The sequence below is a fragment of the Cloeon dipterum genome, chromosome 2 (assembly GCF_949628265.1).
Source record: "Cloeon dipterum chromosome 2, ieCloDipt1.1, whole genome shotgun sequence".
Classification (NCBI taxonomy): Eukaryota; Metazoa; Arthropoda; class Insecta; order Ephemeroptera; family Baetidae; genus Cloeon; species Cloeon dipterum.
In genome coordinates, this window is record NC_088787.1 from 23,421,480 (window position 1) to 23,445,067 (window position 23,588).

The 23,588-nt window shown below is 41.0% G+C and overlaps 1 protein-coding gene across 17 annotated transcripts; it reads right to left on the reverse strand.

Moving 5' to 3' along the window:
- Positions 1-959: 959 nt before the first annotated feature.
- rdgB (retinal degeneration B) lies at positions 960-23,537 on the reverse strand. Of its 17 annotated transcripts, none has more exons than XR_010574513.1 (23): positions 23,379-23,537; positions 14,660-14,828; positions 14,463-14,595; positions 13,933-14,136; positions 13,524-13,784; positions 12,715-13,197; positions 11,859-11,888; positions 11,511-11,630; positions 11,254-11,427; positions 10,852-11,014; positions 10,586-10,803; positions 10,151-10,358; positions 9,984-10,093; positions 9,438-9,608; positions 9,239-9,382; positions 8,834-9,099; positions 8,296-8,404; positions 8,087-8,243; positions 7,577-7,726; positions 7,339-7,519; positions 6,491-6,765; positions 5,455-5,634; positions 960-3,442 (listed from the first exon to the last, which is right to left on the reverse strand). XR_010574513.1 is itself a non-coding variant. In XM_065480861.1 (22 exons), exons 2-22 carry the CDS (start codon positions 14,735-14,737, stop codon positions 3,328-3,330), a joined length of 3,690 nt encoding a protein of 1,229 aa, XP_065336933.1. In that variant the 5' UTR covers positions 14,738-14,828; positions 23,379-23,537; the 3' UTR covers positions 960-3,327. The 17 variants fall into 17 exon arrangements, 10 of the variants coding, with proteins under 10 accessions (XP_065336933.1, XP_065336929.1, XP_065336937.1 ...); XR_010574511.1 differs by having other exon boundaries at positions 960-4,964; XR_010574512.1 differs by having other exon boundaries at positions 4,816-5,634.
- Positions 23,538-23,588: the final 51 nt, after the last annotated feature.

Consider the following 23,588-nt stretch of genomic DNA (forward strand, 5'->3'; position numbering starts at 1 on the left):
ACTTTAAAGGCCCACTTTGACGAAAATTTTGAGCACACGAACCGATTCCTGAGGGTCGAATTAGGTAAATTTGATATTTGTACCGACCAAAAAGTTCAGCGTGACTTGCGTAGCACTCGCGGAACCTTTTTTTGCCGCCAAATAATATGAACCTTTTTTGCGCGAACTACGCATGCGTCAGATCTGGTGGGGCGGCCGGCCGGCAGACGCACATTATTTTCTCTCGCCGCTCGCCTGCTGACAAGATGCGAAGCACATTTATTTCCCCCTCTCCATCTGCGTCGGCCGGCCGGCCGCCCCACCAGGTCTGACGCATGCGTAGTTCGCGCAAAAAAGGTTCATATTATTTGGCGGCAAAAAAAGGTTCCGCGAGTGCTACGCACGTCACGCTGAACTTTTTAATCGGTAAAAATATCAAATTTTCCTAATTCGACCCTCAGGAATCGATTCGTGTGCTCAAAATTTTCGTCAAAGTGGGCCTTTAATAGCTGATAAAAATTGAAAACGCCAGTAAATATTTCTTAGTTAAAACTATAAGTAAAAAATTCAACTGGGACGTGGGTCGTGGAGGGGGATGATGCTTTTTAATTAAATGACAAATTATTAAACCCCACGCACTCCAGCCCAGTCCGCCAGATGGTCAATGTAACTGAAAATCAACCGTTTTTTTGCAGTTGCAAAACAAAAACATAAAAATGAGTAGAAAACTTCATTTCTGGCTCTAATACAGCTTGGCGTGGTCGCCGGATAATGCTTTCCTGGCTGAGATATTTATTCAAAACATTATTGCAATGTATATGAATATTTTTTAAATTCAATAATACAAAATATTTTGAACTAAACGTGCAAAAACGGTCAGGCAATACCATAAAAACGTAAATGATTTGAATATAAAAAGTGCACTCTGCACTTATAAGTCTTGAAGAAGTTTGAAGCATAAATAAAATTTCGGAGTCAACTAATTTTCTCAAATTTGGCTGGCTTTATTTTCTGTAACAATCATAATTTCAACATAGCTTTTCATCTCAGGTCAATATCAGTAATACAGTAATTATTATATCCATATTTATTTGGTTAACAATTGACATCACTTGGATATTCTACGAATATGTTCAAATTCGGTAACAACACAACAATGAGATTATAAATAGTGTAAATAAATATAATAAACAACGAATTAACAACAAAAGCGGAAATACTGATAAATACTCAGAAATAAAGTGATTCAGGCTTGGCAGCACGTGAAAAATTTCATGGCACCGCGAAACTCTAAAGAAGGAAGAAATATATTTATATTATCATCAGCACAGCGAAAGAGACGAAACATACGATTTAAATGCATCCTGAGTACAATCACTGAAACCGCTTGAATAAGATCAAATCAGAGTATAATGTACATATGCTTATGAATGAACAATGTTTGAGGAATCGTCAAATCAAAGTGAGATTTCCACCCAAAATAGGAGATTCATAGTTTTTGGCAAACAGGTCGTTTTCACAGCAGTTTTGCTCGAATTCGGCACAAGTCAACGAATCTCACGAAAGCATATTCATAATAATGTATAATCGTATATAATTGTGTTTATATAAAATAGGCTCACTAACAACGCTAAAAGAGGAATGGTCTCTTATTCGTCTCTAAACTCCAACAATGACAATGTTTTTTTGTTCGTATTTTATTTTAGACTTACGCTCGAATTTTCAGAGTTAATTAATTTCCGTTTGTACACTCAAGTTTTGCTTAACGCGATACGATCATTGTATTCTACGTCAGATTTTCTTTTCGAAACGGGCAGATCAACATTGACGGCGACCTGAGAGTGAGTATCCGATTCAGAGCCACGACGAAATCTACTCTCCACAAATGTCTAGACAACAACTGTCGCGAGAGCTCAAAATACCTCGGTTCGAGAAAAACGAAGCGTAACAATTCAGACGTTTCGGGTATAGAATTATGTATTTAAACCGTGTGTGTTTTGTGTTTGTGTGAAAATGAGACGCACAGTATAATACAATCGTAATAAAAGAGGAGAGCACCCATTAAGCAGGCTCAATTCAACATTTTCGTGGTAAAGAATTTTATAATTCCTGGGACACACAGATCAGACTTGGCGCGCTTTCGCGTAGTCCCTGACTCGCGCTGGCTGCTTTTGAATTCTTAAAATTACGTAATACGCGCGTCGAACTCCGTGTTTGTTTGTTTGTTATACTTATTCTCTGTCAGTTCGTGCTCGCGCGGCACGGACACGTTTGATTTTTATGAATTAATAAGCGTATTTTCAGTACTGTGGAGCCGACCGAAACGAGGATCGCAAGAAAATCTCAAAGTGGGCGACAAACATCGCTGCACGCCACCGTTCAGCGGGACTGAACCTAGCATTTCTGCGCGATCCGATGGGCAGATGGCTCTGAAAATATTTTTTCTTTGCAGTCTATAACTTAATGGGTTGAGAATTGAGATTTTTTTATCATATTTAAAAATATTTTCAACTGAGCAAAATATAGGGCTCTAATCTAATCAGATTTTCAAAATTCACACACCTGTTACCGGGTTTATGCTACACATTTTTCACAAAAAGAGGAATTCATTGTTTTGAATGATGTATTGGAATATAATTATTAATTTTTTTGGTAATGTATCTCAACATTTTAAGTCATGGATGTCTTGCAGGTGGAAAACGCAGAAAACCCTTTATACCTTTCTTGCGTTATTTCTTCTGCAAATTTATAGCCAAATTTTCCTAGCAGTATAGGAATTGAAATTAATTTTATTTTATTCGTCTTACGTTTGGACCCAGAATTAATACGGGGAAATGTTCTTCATCTGCAAAAATGCGTTCTGATCAGGCATTCAAAATTATTGTTAGTCAGTTCACTACAGATACTTTCCTTAAAAATTGTATGCATGAAAAAGTATTTGCCCGAGGAACTTAAAAAAATTAAAATATAGTTTTCCAATATAGATAAAAATGGAATAGTCAAAATTCGCACCACAATTGGTTGTTTTTTAGTAAATCAGATTCCATTACCACCCCTTCCATACATCAAACAGAAAAAATGAATTTCAGCCATCTACCGTGAGATCAGCGCGCACACGCATATTATGCTAATTTTTATTTCCAAAGAGGGAAACGGCCAACGGCGACCGTCCTGTGAGATGTGAGATCCGGCCTCAGCAGTTCCTTCCGCGCGGGCGGGCGGTTTGCACTTGGGTCAGTCGGAGAGGGAGTTGCTGGTGGTTAAGTCCTGCTACTGCTGCTGTTGGGGGTGGCACTGGCACATCTTGAAGCAGTCGGTGGCGGTGGCGTGCGCCGACCTGCGCCACCGCTAGACCATCTCCGAGAGCGTAGGTGGACGCGCAGGCAGCCGCCGCGGCCGTCGGATGCTGCCACCGTCCGTCGACGCCGCCTTCTGACCCACCAGAGTCCGACGGGTCGACCGGCTGCGCACACAAAGCAGACAACACTCGCATTAGAAAAACGCGTCCCAGGCCTTTCACCGCGCATCAAACATCAAACACAACAGCTTGCCTCTAGCTTTGACTGACCCCACCCGGCGTCAAGCCCACGATCTACCGCGAGACGAGCTGAACCCATTCCCATAAAAAAACGGACGAGAACAAAAAAATCGGCATTTAATACAAAGAAGCAACAAGATTTGTTAAAGGTTAAAAATCGTTAACACTCAAAGAGAAAACTGTATTAGTAAGTAGCGAATTTTGCTACCTATGCGGATCTAATTAACTTTATTTAGATCTTCAGATACAGCAAACATATCACGAATTTGTTTCGAATTTTAATAATTAAATGGGTTTCAATGAGGCCTGAACAGTCTTCTGATTCCCTTTTGGGCAAATAGAGGGTTGGATAGGGGATGATAATTACCACTCAGCCAAATTGCAGTTTTTTCGAGATTTAAAAACGAACTAAAGTTGTGATTCAACTGAGTCTGTTGTTGTCACAAGCACCAAAGAAATGTAAGCAGGGCAAAAAATTTTGTTGTATGAGGAAAAGTAACCTTGTTGATCCGCAGTTTTATTTAACAAATGCCGATCAAAATGAAATTTCTCTTCCGTTTTCGTACAAGGAGAGAGCCGCCCTTAAGAGAGTGTGCAAAAACTTTGGTCCGCAGCTCACTTTTCGCGATAGTGCCCGGCTTATGGCATACAAAAATCCGGAATTGTAAAGCACGTTCGAAAGTTTTGCCAACGAGCACCGGATGGCGAGCAGGCTTCTTTTTCCCGCGACCGCCGCTACTACGACGAATTATTTACAACTTTTCGAATTTGCTCAATGTGGAACAATGCGTGTGAGGCGTGAGTGCTGATGAAAGAAGTTGCATCTCTCTCTTTCTCGTTTCGTGTGACGAGCCAACGGGAAAAGTATAGCAGCAGAGAAATTATAATCAAAGGAGCGCAAAAAGCACAAAGAGTCCATCCAGCAGAGCAAACAAGTGTCGAGAGAAACAAAGTGAGTGTGTTCGGAACAAGGGACAGACACCAACAACTACAGTGAGAGCTGTGCATTCAGCTTATTTAGCCCGCATATTTAGAGTTGCCGCTGTGAAGAAATGTCAGTTCTTAATCTGTGTCGAGTAACGATTATTGTTGTGTTGAAAACCTCGGCCTATGTGTTGGTTAGTTATTCAGAATCTTGTTTAATTAAGAGCTCAGCACTTATCCAATCAACACAGATATAGCACGGAGATAGGGAAAGATGAACAAGCAGACTGCTCACTAACACGTGGAGGGGACACTTATTTTTTCGTTTGGGGTGAAACAGCGAGACGAGAGAGCGAGTTAACTGTGGTGCTTACTGGTGCATTAAGGCGAGGGTTGCGTTTGGAATTATTGGCATTATTCGAGAGTGAACCGAATCGCTCACGAATCCATAGAAAAATAGAAACTATTCACAGCGGCAGACACTCTGACATTCAGGCGTGCATAACAAAAGTGACATCTTCATCTGTGAAAAAAAACCAATGGAGCGCGGTTTGAAAAGTTGCTTTGAGTGCTGGAAAAGCGGGAGACTATTTGATTAAGTGAGTATAATAAAGTCAGCGGCAGGCTCGTTCTCTGGGGCGTGCACCTGTAAAGTGATGAGTATCTATCACGAATTGAAGAGACACCTTTTTGCCTCGAAATACGTGAGCCGAAATGCAATAGAAAAAGTGCGAAAGATATTTTTTCAAATCAGATTCATACTCAGCGAAAGATTGGATCCAATATAAAAAATCTTCTGTTAAATAAAGTTCATTCAATCTTCAGTTATAAAATAAATTTGGAGTAGATCTGCCCTAAAATTATAAAATCTGCATTTCACTCAACGAATTGGCGGTGGCAAGCGGGGCTCCCAAATCATAGTGAGGAAGCGTTCGCAAGCTGGAGTGCCAGCACTCACACTGAAAGTGGGCAGAGCGAATGCAAAGTAACTGGAAAATGCTGGATATAGTTACCGTTGCATATAACAACTGACAGAATCCACGCTTAGAGATACAATGCAAAGAAAAACGAGACAGACAATTGGGTTTGGGCATGGGGGCCTGCTGCACGCGCGCTACACATGGCTAAGGTAAACTTTGCGCTTCGGCAAGAATGAGGAGCCGCCCCCTCTCGACGGCGACGCCGGCTCCTTGCTGCAACATGAAATGCTCATCACTCGAGACAGCGGCTTGAGCCGAAAAAGAAGCAAGCTCTTGCAAAAAATACAACGAATGTGTTTGCCATGACTGCCAAAGCTCGCAATTTTTCTACTGCTTCTGACAATATGACCTGTTAGTGGTCCATTCGGGCAAAAAACTCTTTTGTCGATTGAAAATTGCATGTATTTACCAGGGATTTTAAAATTGTAGCTTCTTGTGTTTCACTATGAGCATTCATGCAAATTGATGAGTTAAATTTATATTTAAAAATATATTTTTTAGGGGATTTAAAAAAATGGTACGATACCGCCTTATAATGATAATATTTTGATAACCTTTAAATTATTTGCAAGGGACCCATGGAAGTGAATAATATGCTATGACTTTAAACCATATTTTACCACTCTTGAGCAAAATGTTACAAATTTATATCACGTTTCTGTCTCCGCAACCAATAATATGTATTTTTGGCCTTGAAGCATGATGTCCCAGAACCAATATCATTCAAGCAAAAGCATTATCAGAGCTTTGAAAAGAAGGTAGCGGTCCTGAAAAAGCAGCGAAAATTGCACGCAGCTACCTGCAGAGCCAGGGCAACGCGCAAAACTCGAGAAGCAATGGCTGTTACCAACCCTGCTTCGTCTCGTGCGGCGTCTTGCGTAACAACGCGAATCGAGCTCGCCAATTTTTCTCTCGTGCAACGCGTCACAAAAAATCTTGCGCGTCGGGGCTAAAACGGAACAAAGAGAGTGTAAAAAGAAAATCAAAAGTGTCTAGCTCGGTCGGCTACGGGTTGAGTGAAAAAAGCGTGGGTAGTGGCAAAGGGGATGCGGGGGCGGGGGTGGTTCACCTTCTCCTGCGAATGGACACGTTCTGGCCAGGCAGACCGAAGTAGCCCCTGGGAATGACCATGCGAGCGTTGCCCTGCGCCGGCCGGCTGCCGCCGTGCGCCAGCAATGCGGTCAGGTGCGCCGCGTAGCCGTCGCTCAGCGGCTGCGCCAGCGCTGCCTGCTTCTTTGACACCTTGCCCACAATGTAGATCTCACGCGGCTTGAGCCCAATGCTCGAGTATACGCTGATGTCTTTGCTGCTGCCGTATGCCGCGTGCACAACCAAGCCGTGCTCCTGCAACACCAACCCAAAAATGTTGGAGCAAATGCCTCAAATGCATGCAGCAAGCTGATTTAAAATGAAGAAGTTTTTCAGTTGAAATGAAATGCAGCTTTCTAGCAATAAATTGAAATTTTCGCTTTTCAGTATTTCTGCAGAAATTATCTGTTCAACTATGTTCAGCTGCTGATTACAGCCCTTATTCATCAGTTTCCTGTTCCATCTGTAGAAATACAGAATTATAAAAAGCTTAATCTGAACCGAGGAAGCTGCATTAATTTCAACTGAAAAATTATGACCACCTCATGTGCTTCTGCCTTCATTGGCATCTATAAATAATTGAAAAACGCTATGTTCTGAAAGCACAATAAATATTTTAGCCATCACTCAGCAGATCAAGACTTCATTAAAATGCGCATTTTGCACAGGGTTCCAAATAAACCCACTGCATCGCAAAAATACTTATTTTTGCAGGTTTTACCGCAATTTGGCACATTTTTAATAGGTTGCACTCATGGCAAGTAGAAATGGCGCACAACACTATTTTCTTCTGCCTATAAATAATTCCTAAAATCCTTTTCCTTGTACCTGCATGAGATTCTTCAGGTAGGCAGCCTTGTGACCAAGCGGATCGGTTGATAGGCCGTCGGCGAAAGATACAAGTCCATGCGGGAAATTGTGTTGGGAAAGCCAGGAGACCACCTTCTGCTGTTGCATGTCGGGTCTGCCCGTCATGTAGATTATCAAATAACCAAGCTCTTGCCAGTGTCTAAAAAAGGCAAAAATAATTCACCGCTTTGGAAACCGTCAATCAACTCTGCGTTACCTAACGATATCTACCGCTCCGGCTCTCACTTTTGGGTCGCGGCCTGTCACAGACACGCTGGCGGTGAAGGAGCCGTCAATGCTGAACACAACACATTCTGTTTCCGGAGGTACAATAGCCAGGTAGAAGTCAACTGAGGTGTGGTCTCCTCTGTAAATAATGAGTTTAATTTGACACAAAATTTAAAATTTGCACATTTTGAAAAGAAAAATCTAAAAAAAACCATAGCGAATAATAATAATAATATATATTTTTTTTAAAGAATAATATTTATTTGTAATCTTTGGAAGTCCAGCCAATTCCGAAGAATTAACGGCTGGCATGATATTACATGATATTACAGTGAACCTTGCAAAGTAGCTTTGTTGAAAATTACATTAATGATAATTCACTACAAGGAAGAATTATTCAAAATTTGAACAAAGCTAGAAACTATTTCATAAAACAGGAAAACAGCAACGTGGTTTTTCTGCTCTCGATTAATTCATTAAAAAGCATTTTAAAACTCACCTCACAACCATTTTCACAGGATACATGCCGTAGCTGAGAGCCTGGCCTGCAGGGATTGAGTAGGAAATTCTGCCATGCTTGTCAGTCACTTCAGTGGCAAACAGTGTCCACTCGCCTAGTGAGATGTCTTTCATAATGTGGATATCAATCTTTTCGCCTGAAAAATCCAAACATTTATATTTGTCGAGCAATTTGAGGCGTCAACTCACCTGCCAAGGTGATCATATCAAGTGGACCGTACATGAACCTGGCAGTCAGGGTCTGAGGCGCCCTTTCACTCACAATCACGTCGTTTGCTCTGTGGTTGGCAGCCACATTCTAGAAAAATAATTGAATTGAGGACAATTCATCAGCTGCCAAATGTTCATTGATTTTTACAGAGCCTTTTAATAATGCCACATTTTCATATTTCCGAAAAGATTTATAAAAGTAAAGGTGTCATCAAATTTAAAAGCTTTAGCAAAATATGTCTGCAGAAATTAACTGTATTGAAAGAGTCCTTATAGAAAATTGGATTTTTCAAAATCTGTTTCAAAGTCCCAGCAGATGATTCCTCCAAATTGTGAATTCAAAGAAGACAAAATTAAATTTTTACGCCTAGCCTAGTGCGTTGAATTAAAATTTTTATTCCAAAATATAATTTATGAAAAAATATCCAAACAAGAATTCATTTTGAACTAAACTAAAAATTTATTTAAAAGTGAGAGAAGGGAAGCAGCTTTCAACTAACAAGTGTTTATGTTTTACCTTCAGCTTAACTGACGTCCGCTTTCTGAGCCACTTTTCCCTGGGCTGTCCAGGATTGAAGGAGGCCAGCTCCTTTTCATCCTTGCCTAGATTCACGGTTGGGTCCATGCGACCAAGCTGGCGCACCATGAAAGCGATCACGTCTGTTGACTCCCAGTAGCTTGAGTGGAAGATGTGTGGAAGGGCGTTCGTGGGAAAGTTGGACAAGCCATCTGGACAGTAAAGGGCGTAGTCAAGCCGCTTGTTGCCCCACCACTTCGACGTTACTGTAAAAACACGTTTAACCCTTTATTACAGGTGTCCTCACAATGCGTAACTTGAATTTGTTGTTAGAGGTCTAACAGTTGTAAACAAATTTCATAAACTTTTGTTTAATTTCAGATTTACGATAAATTTAATACTCACAGGAACTAATGGTTTGCAGGGGTAGCGTGTCGCCGTGCCCTGACACAGCGCTCTGGATGCTGACCTCCGACATTCTCCGCATGTGGCCCAAGCCATGACTCGACGAGTCAGAAAACATTTGCGGATTTGCCTGTATGAACTCGACTGCAGGAATATCAAGTCAATGATGGAAGTTGGAACAATGATTCTATGTACTCACGTAGGTGATAGGGGTTGCCGTTGCCGAGCGGATACTTTTGGTAGCGTGCGATGTTTACTGGCGGCAGCATGGAGAAGCGTGCCGAGATCAGCGGCTCCAGTCGGGCGGCCACCGGGTCAGTTGGATGGAAAAGGTTATACACTTGCTGCACCTGAGGTCTTGGGATAGGAGCTGGACAAAAAAAATCAGACGTTTTTTAATTGGTTTATATCTTTCAAGATGGGCGACCCCTTAAAAGTGAAAAATTCGCGAAAACTCCGTATCCCAATAACATTGCGAACACACATTGGTGCATGGCTCATTGGAGGAAGCCCAGTCCAGAAAAGAACCATCTCGTGTTACTACCCTTGCACCAATCTTTTTATTGAAACGCTAGACGTTCGTCCCGTGACATTAATTCATTCATGCAGGAAAGGTGTAAACCAGCAATTAGCAAGAATACAAATTTCTATAACGTATAAAATTCAAGAGTTGAAACTACACTATACAATGAAACATATCTGTAAATAATATGACTCTGCTGAAAGGTTTTGTCTAAATTTCAACCTGATTTGTCTTCTGCCGAAACGACTTTCCGGTAGGCAAGCACCAATGAGAGCGGACTGCCAAACATGAAGAAGTCTCCCACGTCAAAATCAAGCTTTGACTGTTGATCGCTGCAAAAGGGGCAAAAATCATTGGAAAAAAGGTCGATAGTTGAGATCGCGTCTAACCTGTTGGAGGACGACCTCCTCCTGGGCGGTGGAGCGGACAGGTGTCTCTGGTGGTGAGCATCGTTGTCTGCCCAGTCGCCTTGCAGGTGCTGCCTCCTCTCGGCCACCGTGTCCTCCTCGTTGATGCTGTTGTCGCTGTCGTGCCTTGAGTGGTATTGCGCGCTCCGGCACAGAGCATCATAACCCATAATCGATCCCACTGAATCCCCTGGAATGGCATAAACCGACACTTGAATTTCAAGGAACTGATGACTTTCAAGGAGTACAAACATTGAGTTTTTATACTGGAATAACTGTCATTTTCCATGTTCAATAAGAGAAATAATTCATTTAAAAAAAAATTATCTTTGGACTTAGGCCCCTCAATTAAAATCAAATAATGTTTCAGATGTCATAAAGGTGGAGTTAAGGTTTAATTTAATAAAGTTTACTTACCAACAAAGCATATTTGGCCGCTGAAGCCTCTGCCCTCCTCTGAGCGGAGGAACTCGTGATAAGCAGCGTTGGAGGCTGAAATCACCTTTGCGATAGTCTCGCGGTACTCAGGCGTTGACGACGCAAACAACGGAATGGCGCCGATTGGAATAGAGTCGTGCGTCACGTGCGGAGCGTCTGTGCATGATGGCGAAACGTCAAAGCTGTACGGACTCAGACTGAGGGCAATGGGTTAGGATCGAGATTTGCTACGTGTCCACGATTACCTAGTGAGTATTCCAAGCCCTTCAGAGCAGATCGACGGGCACATGACCAGCCGGACCGCGATGTGGCCCACCATGGAAGGATAGTGCTGCCGCATCACGCATTCAAACGCGCCTGAGAAGGTCGTCACGTCCGACTTCTTGGCAGTCACGTCATAAGTAGCGTCTGCAGAAACACATGAAAAAATATTTTAAGGGCTTGGTGCAGGTTGTGCAAGTTTCAATCGCAAGAGAATGATTTCATTATTTCATTAGTCAAAGTCTTGGAATTCAATGAGGCAATTTTGGCACAGCTCTAGACCAGAGATGGATGGAATGTTTGATTTTAAATTGGTAAATTGAAGCCCTCAATAATAAAATAATTGAGAAAAATCTCCCACTTCATGGTACGTTTTGTCCACTTACCGAGAACACTGCCCGCGTGTAACACGAGGACGAGGACAGTGGTGCTGCATGGGTGGTGGGCGGGAGAAGAAGTCGGCGAGCCGGGCAGCGACTGATCGACACTTCTGGCGGCGCGCAGCGGTCGGCCGCGCTCGCTCACCACTCTCTGCAAGTACGACTGCGAGAAGATGCTGTCTGCGGATCAGAATTGAGCCAGCGTTAGTGCTAACTAATTCAGCTTGGCGGCTGCCTAACATATGAAAGAGCAAAAGGCATACCTTGCTTCCGGTCAGAGGAGGGCACGTGCGTAGGCGGGCAGTCGCCATCGTGGTCGTCGGCTGAAATTAGTTCCATTGAGCTCCATTTGACTAGAGACGAGACACTATCGCCAAGCTCCTCTACAAATAAGCAAGGATCGACGGGTCAGACGAGCGCAAAAACCGGCCAGGGCTGCGATTTGCCCGCCTTCGGGGCATTCATTACAGTATTCGTCCCGAGGGGGTGGTCGCAGCCTTGGGCCTTCCACAAAAGCTACAGTCTACGGTAGAAGAAATTATGCACCCATACTTGGTAGTATGGGTGCGGAGAGAAATGGTGACAGAGTTATTATAGTTGAAAACACATACCCTTAATGACGGGAATTATAAAGGCTGCAGCTGTAGGGTCCGAGAGGAAGAGAAACAAACATAAAAACAGATGACAGAGAGAATAGAGTCAGCCATCATAATATTAAATTGTCACGGACGTCTTTTGTGATTAGTTTGGTGCAGCGAATGATGATTGTGACTCGAGAGTGCAGAAACAGAAAGGCTGAGAGATAGAGAGGAGGCGAATGAAAAGATAAAGACTGTGCTGAGAATGAAAGAGAAAAAGAGTCGCATGCGCCACAATGTGGTTCAAATGCAGGGTTTCGATTTTAACAATGTCCTCAGAGGTGCATTGCGGTTTCCAAACATTACTGGTTTTGATTACAAAGTCGAGAAATTGAAGGATATGCACGGAAAATTATGAGTTTGAGTTCAAAATGTTTGAAAAGATGTGCAGATTTTTCAGAAAATATTATGTGGTTGAAGTATTGAAAGAAAATACAAAAACTACCAGTTAAAAAAAATTATGTTATCTGTGATTAGTTTAAATTATTGCATTTTTTAAAAATTCATTATATGGACACCTCTCAAAATTACAAACAACGTCTTTGTTTATGTTAATAAAATCACTGTGAGCAAGGCATGAAAATTTGCAATGCTGAACTTTGTGTAACAATCTTTACTTGCCAAATATTAATTTGGGAAATTCAGGCTGGTAATGGTAATGATACCACTATCTTGCTAGTGTGGCATCCACACTATCATCTATGGCTAAATTGATTGAATAATATTCTATCTAAAAGATCAGAGTGGTGTCCCCACTGTTCCTTTGAATTAAATCGGAAAACCAGTAAAATGGCAGATCGTGCGTGCAAGAAAAGGCCTCCGGTCTCACCTTGGCAGTCGAAAAACTCTTCTTCGCTGGCCGAGTCCGAATCGCGCACGATGCTCTCCATGCGCCAGCTGGAAATGTGTGCTGCGGCGGTGGCGCCGAAGCTCTTGCTCGAACCCGAGCTCGGCGAGTTAAGTTTGTTGTTCTTGCGCTTAGCGACGTCGTCTGAGGCGACGCTATCGGCGACGGTGCGCTCGTCCTCCTCCTCGTCCTCATCCTCCTCCTCGTCGGCCGAAACTGCCTGCTCGGCAGGCGGCGCGGGCTTCTCGATGCTGCTCATCATCTGGCCGCCGACGGCCTCCTCCTTGGCTTCCTCTTCATCCTCGGCCTCATCCTCCTCTTCCTCGCCACCCTTGCCCATCTTTTTCTTCAGCGCCTCCTGCGTCTGCCGCTCGATTTGTCGGATGTCGTCCATCGTCAGACCATGCCACTCGTCCTGCCACGCCCACGCCTGCGTGTGCGCCTTGAACATGGTCTTCCGCAGGGCTAACGACCACGCTCAATTAAATAAGGAGTGGAATTTGCCCGTGTTTCGTTATTTTGATATATCGTTGAGAAATCTTAAAAAAATCAGCTAAATGATTTTTACTTAATTGTCAACTTTTCATTTTAACTTGATTTTATGATATTCGGTCAGCAAAAATTTATATTTATTTGTAGTTTAGTACACTGAATACATTTTTCTTCATAGAAACGACTAGAAAAGTTATGGATTAAGACTTTTCAAGCTTTCCAATCTTTAAAATTGAAAGATGCGTTTTTTTCTAAACACAGACAGTATATTTTTAAATGTTAAATTTTGCGACACTCACCAACATCATGGATGAACTTCTCGATTTTGCTCTGCATGCCCCAGTACCTAAACTCGACCTTGCACAGTTTGTAAGCGCACATCAACGACTTTCCGCTGGCCGTTGGCTGGTTCTTGCCCTTGACCTCGCGCCAGTACTCGTCCAACCAATTGTCGGACAGCGGGCCGCGTCGCGTCTTTTCCGATATGAAGTGCTTTGGGTCCTCCTCTTTGCTGATGTCGCCCTGATACATGTGCTGGTCCTTCACCACGTCGATTAGATCTAACCAAGGACAAAATAATTTTGTAGATAACGACATTTGATGCTGCTTCTGATGAATAACTAGTTCTGCACTATTTAAGAGGTATTGTTGAATCAAAATATTTCCAAAGCTATACAATATTTTTGTCTGGATCAAGTGGTAACTCACCGACTGTCCTATTGCGCTTTTCACTGCTGCTTAAGTTGAAGACATTGTCCTGGTGGCCGTTGTCGCCAAAGTAGTAAGTCTCAATTTCTATTGAGAACTTTTCTACAAACGGCGTCGTGTATCTCGTTTTTGTGTATGGATACGCATTCCACGCCTCCTCCTCCGCCGTCAACGCCGACTTGGGCAACAGACTCTTAAACCAACCTAGGAAGAAAAAATCCGATTTTTCAAGCGATTCTTCTTCGTTAAAATTTTTCCGATTAAGTGCATCAAAAATAATGTAGGTATATGAACTTCACCATTCAAATTCAAACGAGATTGAGAGAATCCAAAAAATCAATCTATTGCTTTTGAAGTGTGCGATCTAAGGTGAATTATGAAGTTCACAGCATTTAAACTATTTTTACGTCATTGGCTTCCTTGGTAAAAAATGTGAGACCCTGATAATGAAAATGATATTAAAATTGTAATATATTATGGAGATTTTAATTTATAGTACAGAGACATTATATTATCACAGTATAGTTTACCTGGCAAGTGGCTGCCGACGTGATAAATCTTCTTGGTGTACTGTCCATTGCCACCTGGTCCGTTTTCATAGGGCTCGTTGACGATGATCTCCACACCGCTACCCTCGCCATGGCTCTCCTCCCTGCTCTTTTTCTGCAAGCGTGCGGGCGGGCGGGCGTCAAAAGGGGCGCAAAAGAAACGGAAACGCCGCACTCACCGCTATCATGTAGAGCTGGGCGATTCGGTACTCGTCCACGGTGAGTGGCAGGGGGATGCGGTACTCCTTGATCAACATCGCGGCCCACTCGACTCTCGCTCTCTCTCTCGCACAATGGGAAAACGGCGCTCAAGGTGCTAGGCGCGGCCTCGCTCCCTGCGGCACATCCCTGCCGAACACAAATTTTTAAGGATTCAAAAAGTCTTCAAATTTTGCCAACGATCGGGGAATGTTTTTGGGATTTTAGGAATACGGTTACGACTGGTAGTGATAATAAACCCAACCGAGGTGGACGGGATTAGACGAGTTGAGACCGGTTTTTTAAGTAGTACGTTGGACATTGGAGTCAAGAGAGCGAATGAGGTCTAACAAAATCAGATCGAGAAAAATCCAGAATGTCGTGTCAGCTATTACACAAATTTCTCAAATGTTCCTGGCGGTTGATATTTTCTGGTAAGGTGGTTAAAACCCTGTTCGAGAAATATTTAAAAGGGAAACACACCGATTGATCCAAAAAGTTAAACATTTTCTTTCAACCAGATGCTAGTAATCACAAACAGAAAAAATGCAACACCCAACAAGAAAATTGGATGGTCACCGAGTTATTCGCCGTCGAAAAGCGATCAATTTTCGCGAGGCGGAGTATTGCGGACGTTATTACAGCGCTGTGGAAGCGGCGATTGCCAGTAGCCTCCAACAAGAGGGTTAAATTTAATTTTTCATCAATTTATATTGAGCGATTTTTGTGTTTCAACTTCAAATTTGTGTTTCAATGTGAGCACTAACGGGTAATCGCCACTTCAACAACGCTATAATAACATCCGCAGTTCTCAAGCCGCGCGAAAATAGATCGACGGCGAATAACTCGCTTACTATCCATAACGGGGAAATTTCCTTGGCGAGTGTAGCACTTCTATTTACTGACTATTTTCTGGTTGAAAGAAAACGTAAAACTTTTTGGATCTATTTGTACAGTATGTTTCCCATGTTAGATTTAGTTTGCTATCAAAAATGTCTGTATAATCATGCTTTACAATTAATTTTACCTCAGCCATCTAGAGAAATTTTTCTCTTTTTCGAAGCGTATTATATAGAAGTTAAGCTAAGATACTATCCATACTAGAGGGTAATTTTGTCTTTGCTATCCTGGGTAGAGTTTTATTGCGTTGTTTGTGACTTTTACATATATTATTATGATTCATTTTAAAGCGAGATTTTACGAGTAAATTGGGCCATGAAAAGCTACACTTTAAAATGAAGAACATGTAGCACCGGGGGGGGGGGGGGGCAGATGCGCGTTGGTATTGGTTCCTGCCGGTCAGATCCGAGATACCATCGAAATGTGTGTTTGAGCTCTATTTTCCTTTTTTTACGAATTTCGCGAGTGTTTCTCTGATCCCATAGGCATAATTAATTCATAATACGCAAATGAAATCATATTTTTTTTGCTAAAAACTTGCTTCTTTAACAGATTTGCAGTAGCCCGTTTCAAAGTGCTGTGCCCCAGCAGACGCCATACCTATGCACCGTGAGAATCTGGCCGCCGTGCTAAAGAATAAAAATTATATTGAATACACCACTTGAGGAATGCTCCTTTATAGCAATGAAAATGTCAAGGCATTTCTATTTTACTCTCAGGAGAGAAAACATCCTCCATGAAATAGGTACTCAATTTCTAAATACGTATTTATCCTACTAATTTTAACCGTGTGAATATTTAATTGTGCATTAATATTTTAATGTTTCCATAAAATAGGGCATAAGTTGTAAAGCAAAAACTAGTTCTTCATTATTACTAAAATAGAATAAAAATAGCGGGGGAAAGTTGTAATTTGACGATTTTTAATATAATTTGACGCGTATACTCGCGTGCAGATAATTTTTCGATTTGAGATTACACAATTTTTTGCGGCGGGCGTGGTCGTTCTGTCGTGATGGAGGTGAAAAAAGAGAAAGGATATCACCGGAAATTTTTGTGCTTGCGTGCGAAAACATCGGGTTGACCCACTTTTCCAAATGCGCATTCGATTCACAGAAGAATGACCACAATTCTTTAAATATTCATAATCTAGCAAGCAGCTTATCAGTCATAAACTAGAGGATTGTTCCAATATATAATGGGACTTTTTCATTTGATTTTGCTCTTTTGATTAGAATTTTCACAGTTCACCTATCGTATGATTTTACATGTAAAATGCAACGCACAAATAAAAAAATTAACAATTAAGGGAAGTGAAACTAAAATATAAAAATTATTATTTATAATACAATTTAATTTTAGAATTATGAAAGATTAAATATAAAAATTTAGGTATGAGAATAGTTAACCTAAGAAGATGTTTATTGTTTTTGCGTTAAAAGAGGCATGTACTTTATTCTGACCAATTTTTCTTTTGTGGTCTTGAAAGATGCAGTAATTGCGAACCTGCAATAACCAAACATAATTAATTTTTCACTTTTTACCAAATTGAAATCGGAATTTCCGTGCTTCCGTACCTCTAATTTCTGACCATGCATGGCTCAGTTTCCAGCAAAAGGGGTTGTTTGCTGCGACGCGTGTGTGCTGGAGTGGTGGCACTCTTGACACGCGGCCAAACTTGACTCATAGCGGACAAAAGCAACTTGTTAACTCGCGCACACACAACTCGTCACGAGCAATCGAGATTTAATTGCAAGTGCCGTGGATTCCGTGCTTCTCAGGTGTATATAAAAATGTTGAATCTGACCAAAACACGTTGTACTGGTAAAAACCAGTTTATTATTAACTCTAAGTTTTTTCGTCCTTCCTCGAGAGCTCCGAGAGTTAAAATAAGTGAACATTCACTCATGCAGTAGGAAATTTGTTTAGCAAATGCAGGTCTAGTGATAAAAATCTGGAATTAGTGGAATATAAAACGTATATTTATTTGCGTTATCCAGGAAAGATTTTGTCGATAGTGAATAATGCTGATGCAAAGGCTATTCAAAATATTTTGAGAAGTATAAAGTATTGCAACTTACCATCTAGGTTTTTGTCAAACCGACCAAAACGGTTATCTTATTAATTCACAATGATGTTTTACAGTTGCAATCTAGTTTAGATATTAAAAGGTTACACATTTGTAACTAAAATAAGTTCTCTTAATCGTTTCTTCAGTGAAACTTGAGTCTTTTAAACCATTCAATTAATTTCTATAACACTCTTAATTTCACTTAAAACCCCAAAAATGTTTGAACGTATTTTGAATATAACTGCTGAAACAAAATTCTTTAGCTTAAACGATATTGATGAACCATAACAGGTAAATACCGATTTGAAACCAATTAATTTTACAATCAAGTAAATCTAAAATATTCAAAAAATTTTCTTCACGACTTTGAACTATTTATGCAACCGCAAACTGAACTTTTTTTTATTTAGAATCAAACAAATTCCAATTGATGTGTGAACTACCACAATCAAATGCTGACTGAGCAAACTCTTGAAAAGTTTCCATCAATCTTAAATGCAACTTTTGCAGCGAGCGATTCAATTGGAAATTCAGAGACGCGCTACAACACGTCCAAGTTGAGGAATTGATTTGGCTCGCAGCACTTTAACAAGCGCGACAAGATTTGCTCCTCGCCAGAACTGACTGCGAGAAGCGCGGCAACGATATGCAACCGGGCGGACGGAGGTGCGAGGCGCGTTGCATACCTGTCGTCAGTGGCAGGAGCAGCTGGACGTCCGACTGGTTGCATTTGTCCGTGCAGCAGCGGCGGCAGCAACACGTCCGCCGAGGGCTGGCTTCGCTTTGCAGCCCAAATAAATGATCGGCTGCTGTTGACGCGGCACGGCGCACGCTCGGCCAGCTAAAGCGGCCCCCGCCCCGCCCCCGCTCCCAGGCCTCCGCCACGGCGGCTCGCGGCCGGGACAGGCCCTGCATGGCAAAGCCGCCCCCGACCTGCGTACCAGGGCCCGCAATCTCGCCGATGGAGGCCCACAGCCCCATTCAGCACCCGGACCGCATCCCCCAGGACGAGGGGACGGCCGCGGAGGCGGGAGGGCGCGTGTCGAGCCTCCTTGACACCGGCTCTCTCGCAAATGTCAAAGGTGGCCGCAGCTGCTGCACCTCGCAGTCAGTCAGGGTCACTGCTGCAGCCCGCCGGGCGGCAACTCGCCGATTTGGCCGACTGCGGATGTGTTTGTCCCCCGGGAATACCGTTTCCAGCTAATCGATGTGTGATGCAAATTCGTGGGTCACAGTCACAAATAATATGTTTCGAAAATGTTTTTTGAATTTTTTGTGATATATCATAACAAGAAATTTAAATGATTCATCATTAATTTTGTTCTTTTCGCGAAGTTAAACTGAAATATTAAGATTAATTTTACTGAATGCTGGCAATAAATTTAATTGTGTCATCTAACATAGATTTATATATCTTTAAAATTTATATTCCCTATGGTAATCAGAAAGAAAATGTCCTTCTTTGATAATTTTATAATGTAATCAAAATAATCGTGTCAATATTGTTCACTAAAATTAATGTTCTAAAGAACTATATATGCCTAAACGTGAACGGCTACATCATTTCAGATAGTGACTCAGCAATTTAGCCTGACTCTTTGAGGCACAATAACCGTAAATAATCATATAATGACAAATGGCGGACCATTTTCCTCCTTTAAAGCTTCTATAGTAACGAGTAAATAAAATAATCTTAACTCTAAACCACTTTTCCTATTTGAGATAGTATTTTTTCATGACAAACAATTATGTCACCGTCAGTCTGGTTTTAAAAATAATTAAAAGTTCTTCTCTACGTTTACACTGACTTAAACAGCCTCACATAAGGTTTTGAAATACTCGTGCATTTAGAGTGAAAAATGGTGTCTTTACTCGTTGATGAACACTAAAGTTTAATTGCAATACATTGAGTGGGAATCCAATCAAGGAGAAAACATTTTTCACTCTCAGCTTCCCACCCTTATAATTCCATTTAGAGTTAACATTTTTTAAATTCCTTTTTTAAATAAAATTTATTTCCCTGTGTTTTTCCTATTTATAAAAATTGATTTCCGAATAATAATGTCTCGTCTGTAAAGCGATTATTCGTGCAGTGAAATTGTGCACATGATTGCTGAAATAGGGAAAGGTGTTTGAAATTCAAGCATGGAGAGACGCTTCTTGCGCCACTCGAGAAGAGTGCGGAAACGCTAAGGGCGCAATGGAGACGTCACGCCAAGAGAGACGTCATCAATTGGTTGTGTGACGCAGGTCGGCCGACCGACCGACTTCATAGACACAGCAAGCCAGATTTTTTTTGCCCCGGCACTCATTATCCGCGTCAAAGGGGGAAACAGAGCCGCGAGAATCACCGCTCAAAGAAACGACTTTTGCCCTCGTTTCCCTGCTTTCATTGCCGGACCGAAATATCCCTGTTTTGCGAGTAGCACAGTTTGTTTTGGCCAAAAAGCATATTTGCAGAAAAACAGAGCTATAAAAATTAAGTTATTTTCTCTTTTACTCTTAGTTTAGAAAACGAATTTGAAACAAAGCCATTTTCCTTATGTTAAGGGATTGCATTTTTGTTCCAGTAAAAATAATTTTAAAACCATGTTTTTCAAATAGCGCCATTTTCATATTTTGTATGAGTGCTTGTATGTTCAATATCATATTAAATAATTTTATATCAGTATAATTCATTATCTTTGCGGAAATGACCATAACATATATGTTTTGATTGCGCTATATCCGGCAAAAATTTATTTTAAACAAAAAAGCTCTTTGTTTGACAATTATAAGATCTGTTTTAATTTCTACAAATTTTTCAGGACAAGAATCGAATAAAAGTGGTTGTTATTTTTTAGTATTACCCTACAAAAAAGCTGTAAGACACAAACAGGATTAAAGAAGTTAATAAATGTGAATTTCCGCAACCTAAAGGCTACACTATTTTTTGTTCAAGCCAATTTTGATGGGTTGTGTTTGTCGCACTAAAGTTAGGAGAGTCCAAAATTTTAAAATTTTCTAAATGCTTCAAAAGTACCTATAGTATTATTATTTGCTAAAAGAAGGTCGCATTTTACTTTCTTTTTGGTGAAAATTCATTTTTAAATAAGAAGAGAATCACCGATTCGATTAAATTCCGTGTTCATCTTGTTTTCAAAGACTGCGGTGTTTTGAGCACTCATTGGGCTTTTTCCAGTTTGGCACCAGCAGTTTTCGGTTATTTTCCCATCTTGCGAGTTACATGGAGCGAGGAGTAAACCGTTGAAAGGAGAAATAAATGAAGAAGGCGGGCACAACAGGCGCGTGGCCGCCGCTGCCGCAGAGGGTTCGCTTTGAAGATGCAAAACGCTGCTGCTGTTGCCGGGTGACGTCAAAGAAAGACCTCGTGGCTGCAGGATTCCGGCCTATAGCACAGGCATCCCGTCCAATCGCTGCGCGATAACAAAGCGCGCTGATTAAATAAATGTTTGATCGACGCGAAGCCGCAGAGCGGCACTTTTGTTCATAAATGTTGTTGTTTGCTTTCGCATGTGTGGCACTCTCGATTCGAACGGGAATTCGCGTTCATAGGCGCTTTCCTATAATACGATTACGTTTCCGATCCAACAAGTAGAAAATTCCTTTGCATTAGGCTAAACCTTTTTTCCAATATAAAATAAATGCAAAAAAAGTTCATCGATTTTTTTTAATATTGCGAGTTAATTGAAATGCCTATTTTTCTCGTTTGTAAGTTACAAGTTTTGAAATTAAATACCAAATACTTCCCATTGCCAATAAAAATCGCGTAAATAGATCTTAACCAGTAAAGGAAAAGGTTTATATGAAGGCGCTAGTGCTTTCTTTGTTGTTGCGACACATAGTTCAGTAGCCTTATGTTTATTATGGTTTATTTATTTTATACTTGTTTATTTTTGCCATGTCGTATACATAAAATACAAATAATATCAAATATCAATTAAGCAAGAAAGAGCGAACAGCACTAGCGAAACACTAACACTAATCACAATCATTTCAGATTGAAAATTATTCCTAGCCTAGTTTCAAGTGTTTTTGTTGTATCTATTTTGTATCCTTTTCCGTTCAGTGGCTTCAATGCAATCCTAATGGATGTGATACGAGCTTCTGATGACTTTTGAAACGTTAAATGATTAATAATTCAAATTAAAACAGTAATATATATATATACTTCTATAGTAGAAATTAAATAACATAACTAATCCTCATTGAAATTCAGAGTTATTTAATCAAACTCAATTAGCATTAGCTTTCATCCTTATGCTGATAACTTGGCAAGGATTATTTTGATGGTTAAAATGCATTAACTGTTAGGAAATAAATCAATTTTTTTACATGGAACAATAATAGTTGATTTTTTTAATTAAAACTTGAAAGATGAAAAACGTCAGCACGATGTACAAGGTTACGGTGAATTTAGGATAAAATTCACACTTGAGTGGTGCTATCAAATCTTAGCGGTCCTCCACACTTGGAAATATTGGGAAATTAATTTGTGCAGTAAAGCGAACACGTCTTCTAGTTCTTTTTTTAAATTAGCGGTTTTTATGTCCTAATTATCATGTTAACAAATCATTTTTAACAAATACTTCAGACTATACAGGATTCTTTCTTTTAAGAATTCATTTCCGAAATAATTTTCCTTCTACTATCGAAACAACTTACAGTCGTCCACCTCATTTGCTTTGTCCAAAAAACTGATTTCACTGGTTTAAGTAATGCCGTTCTTTACAATCTTCAAAGTCTAGGCTAGCGTTTTAAAAATAAGTTTGAGATGATTTTAACACGTAAAACAGGTTTCACGTTTTCCAAACATTAATATTTCAGCATAATGTATATTTTCAGAGGTGTCGATCGGTCTGACACGAAGCAGCTAAAGGGTGCCAGGGGCGAAGCGTAAACATATTCACTGTGTGGAATTTATTGTACGAGTGTGAACTTGATCGACGAGGAAACTCGATAAATCTCATGCAAGAGCGTGAAATCAAGGTTGGCTTCTTGCGTAAAAAGCGCTTGGCTCTGCACTGCTCCAATTTTGCGCGAATCCCTACAAGGTTCGGGACAAAAGAAAGATACCGCGCGGCTTATTATTTCGTGGGGTTTCGTCGCTTTATCAAGTGCCCTGCGCCCTCAAATTGATCCGACCAAAAATATATTCAGTGTAACCATTATTGATAAATTCAACTTATTGTAGGGTATGTACGCGTTGTAAATTTCTAAACCCACTGGAGCCTAAAGGTCACTAGGCTTCTGAAAGCGTCGATAATTAAATATTAAGTCGCAAATCATTTAAACAAGGGAATTTATGTTTCAAGGTGTTTATTATGAGATAAAAATGCATGCATAGTTAATTTCTTAATTTGATTAATAAATACCAGAAATACCGATTTAAAATGGTTAGAAAATTCCGTTACATATATGTTATTATGTATTCAGTTTCTCAATGACTCGGCTTTTTCGCTAGCTAGGCCGTTTCCCAGCGACAGCACAGGAGACACATTTGCACTTCTACTTGTCAAGGCGAGCCGGCGGTGCCGAGTTCATCTCGAGGCACAAACAAGCAAACAGGCGCAACACAGATCTTTAAAGAGCTTTCAAAACTCAAGAAGGGATATCACGGGGAACGAACGGCGCCAAGAACGGGACTGACACTCGTGCATGGTGCCACCCAGGGTCGGCAAAAGTTTTCGGCCACCTTTGGCGCACCAGTCGGCCCATTGTCTACTCACCGTGACTCCGGACAAGTCCAGCAGAAGACACAAAACTCGGCCGATCCGCTCTCTACTAACATTCCCTCACAGCGCCATATTCGCCTTCAGCTGTAGCTGAACGGACCGCCCCCTCCTTTGTGCACTGTGGGAAAAGGAGCAAAAGTTTACTAAAACATTATCAATTATTTCTTTGGATAAGATTAAATATTTTTGCTTTAAATACAAATA

Excerpts from the sequence above, each read along its gene's own strand:
- rdgB (XM_065480857.1), bottom strand. The coding sequence starts at position 14,737 with ATGTTGATCAAGGAGTACCGCATCCCCCTGCCACTCACCGTGGACGAG. Across the intron at positions 11,015-11,253 it reads ACACGCGGGCAGTGTTCTCG|ACGCTACTTATGACGTGACT; the intron begins GTAAGTGGACAA and ends GTGTTTCTGCAG. Across the intron at positions 6,766-7,338 it reads ACCTGAAGAATCTCATGCAG|GAGCACGGCTTGGTTGTGCA; the intron begins GTACAAGGAAAA and ends TTGGTGTTGCAG.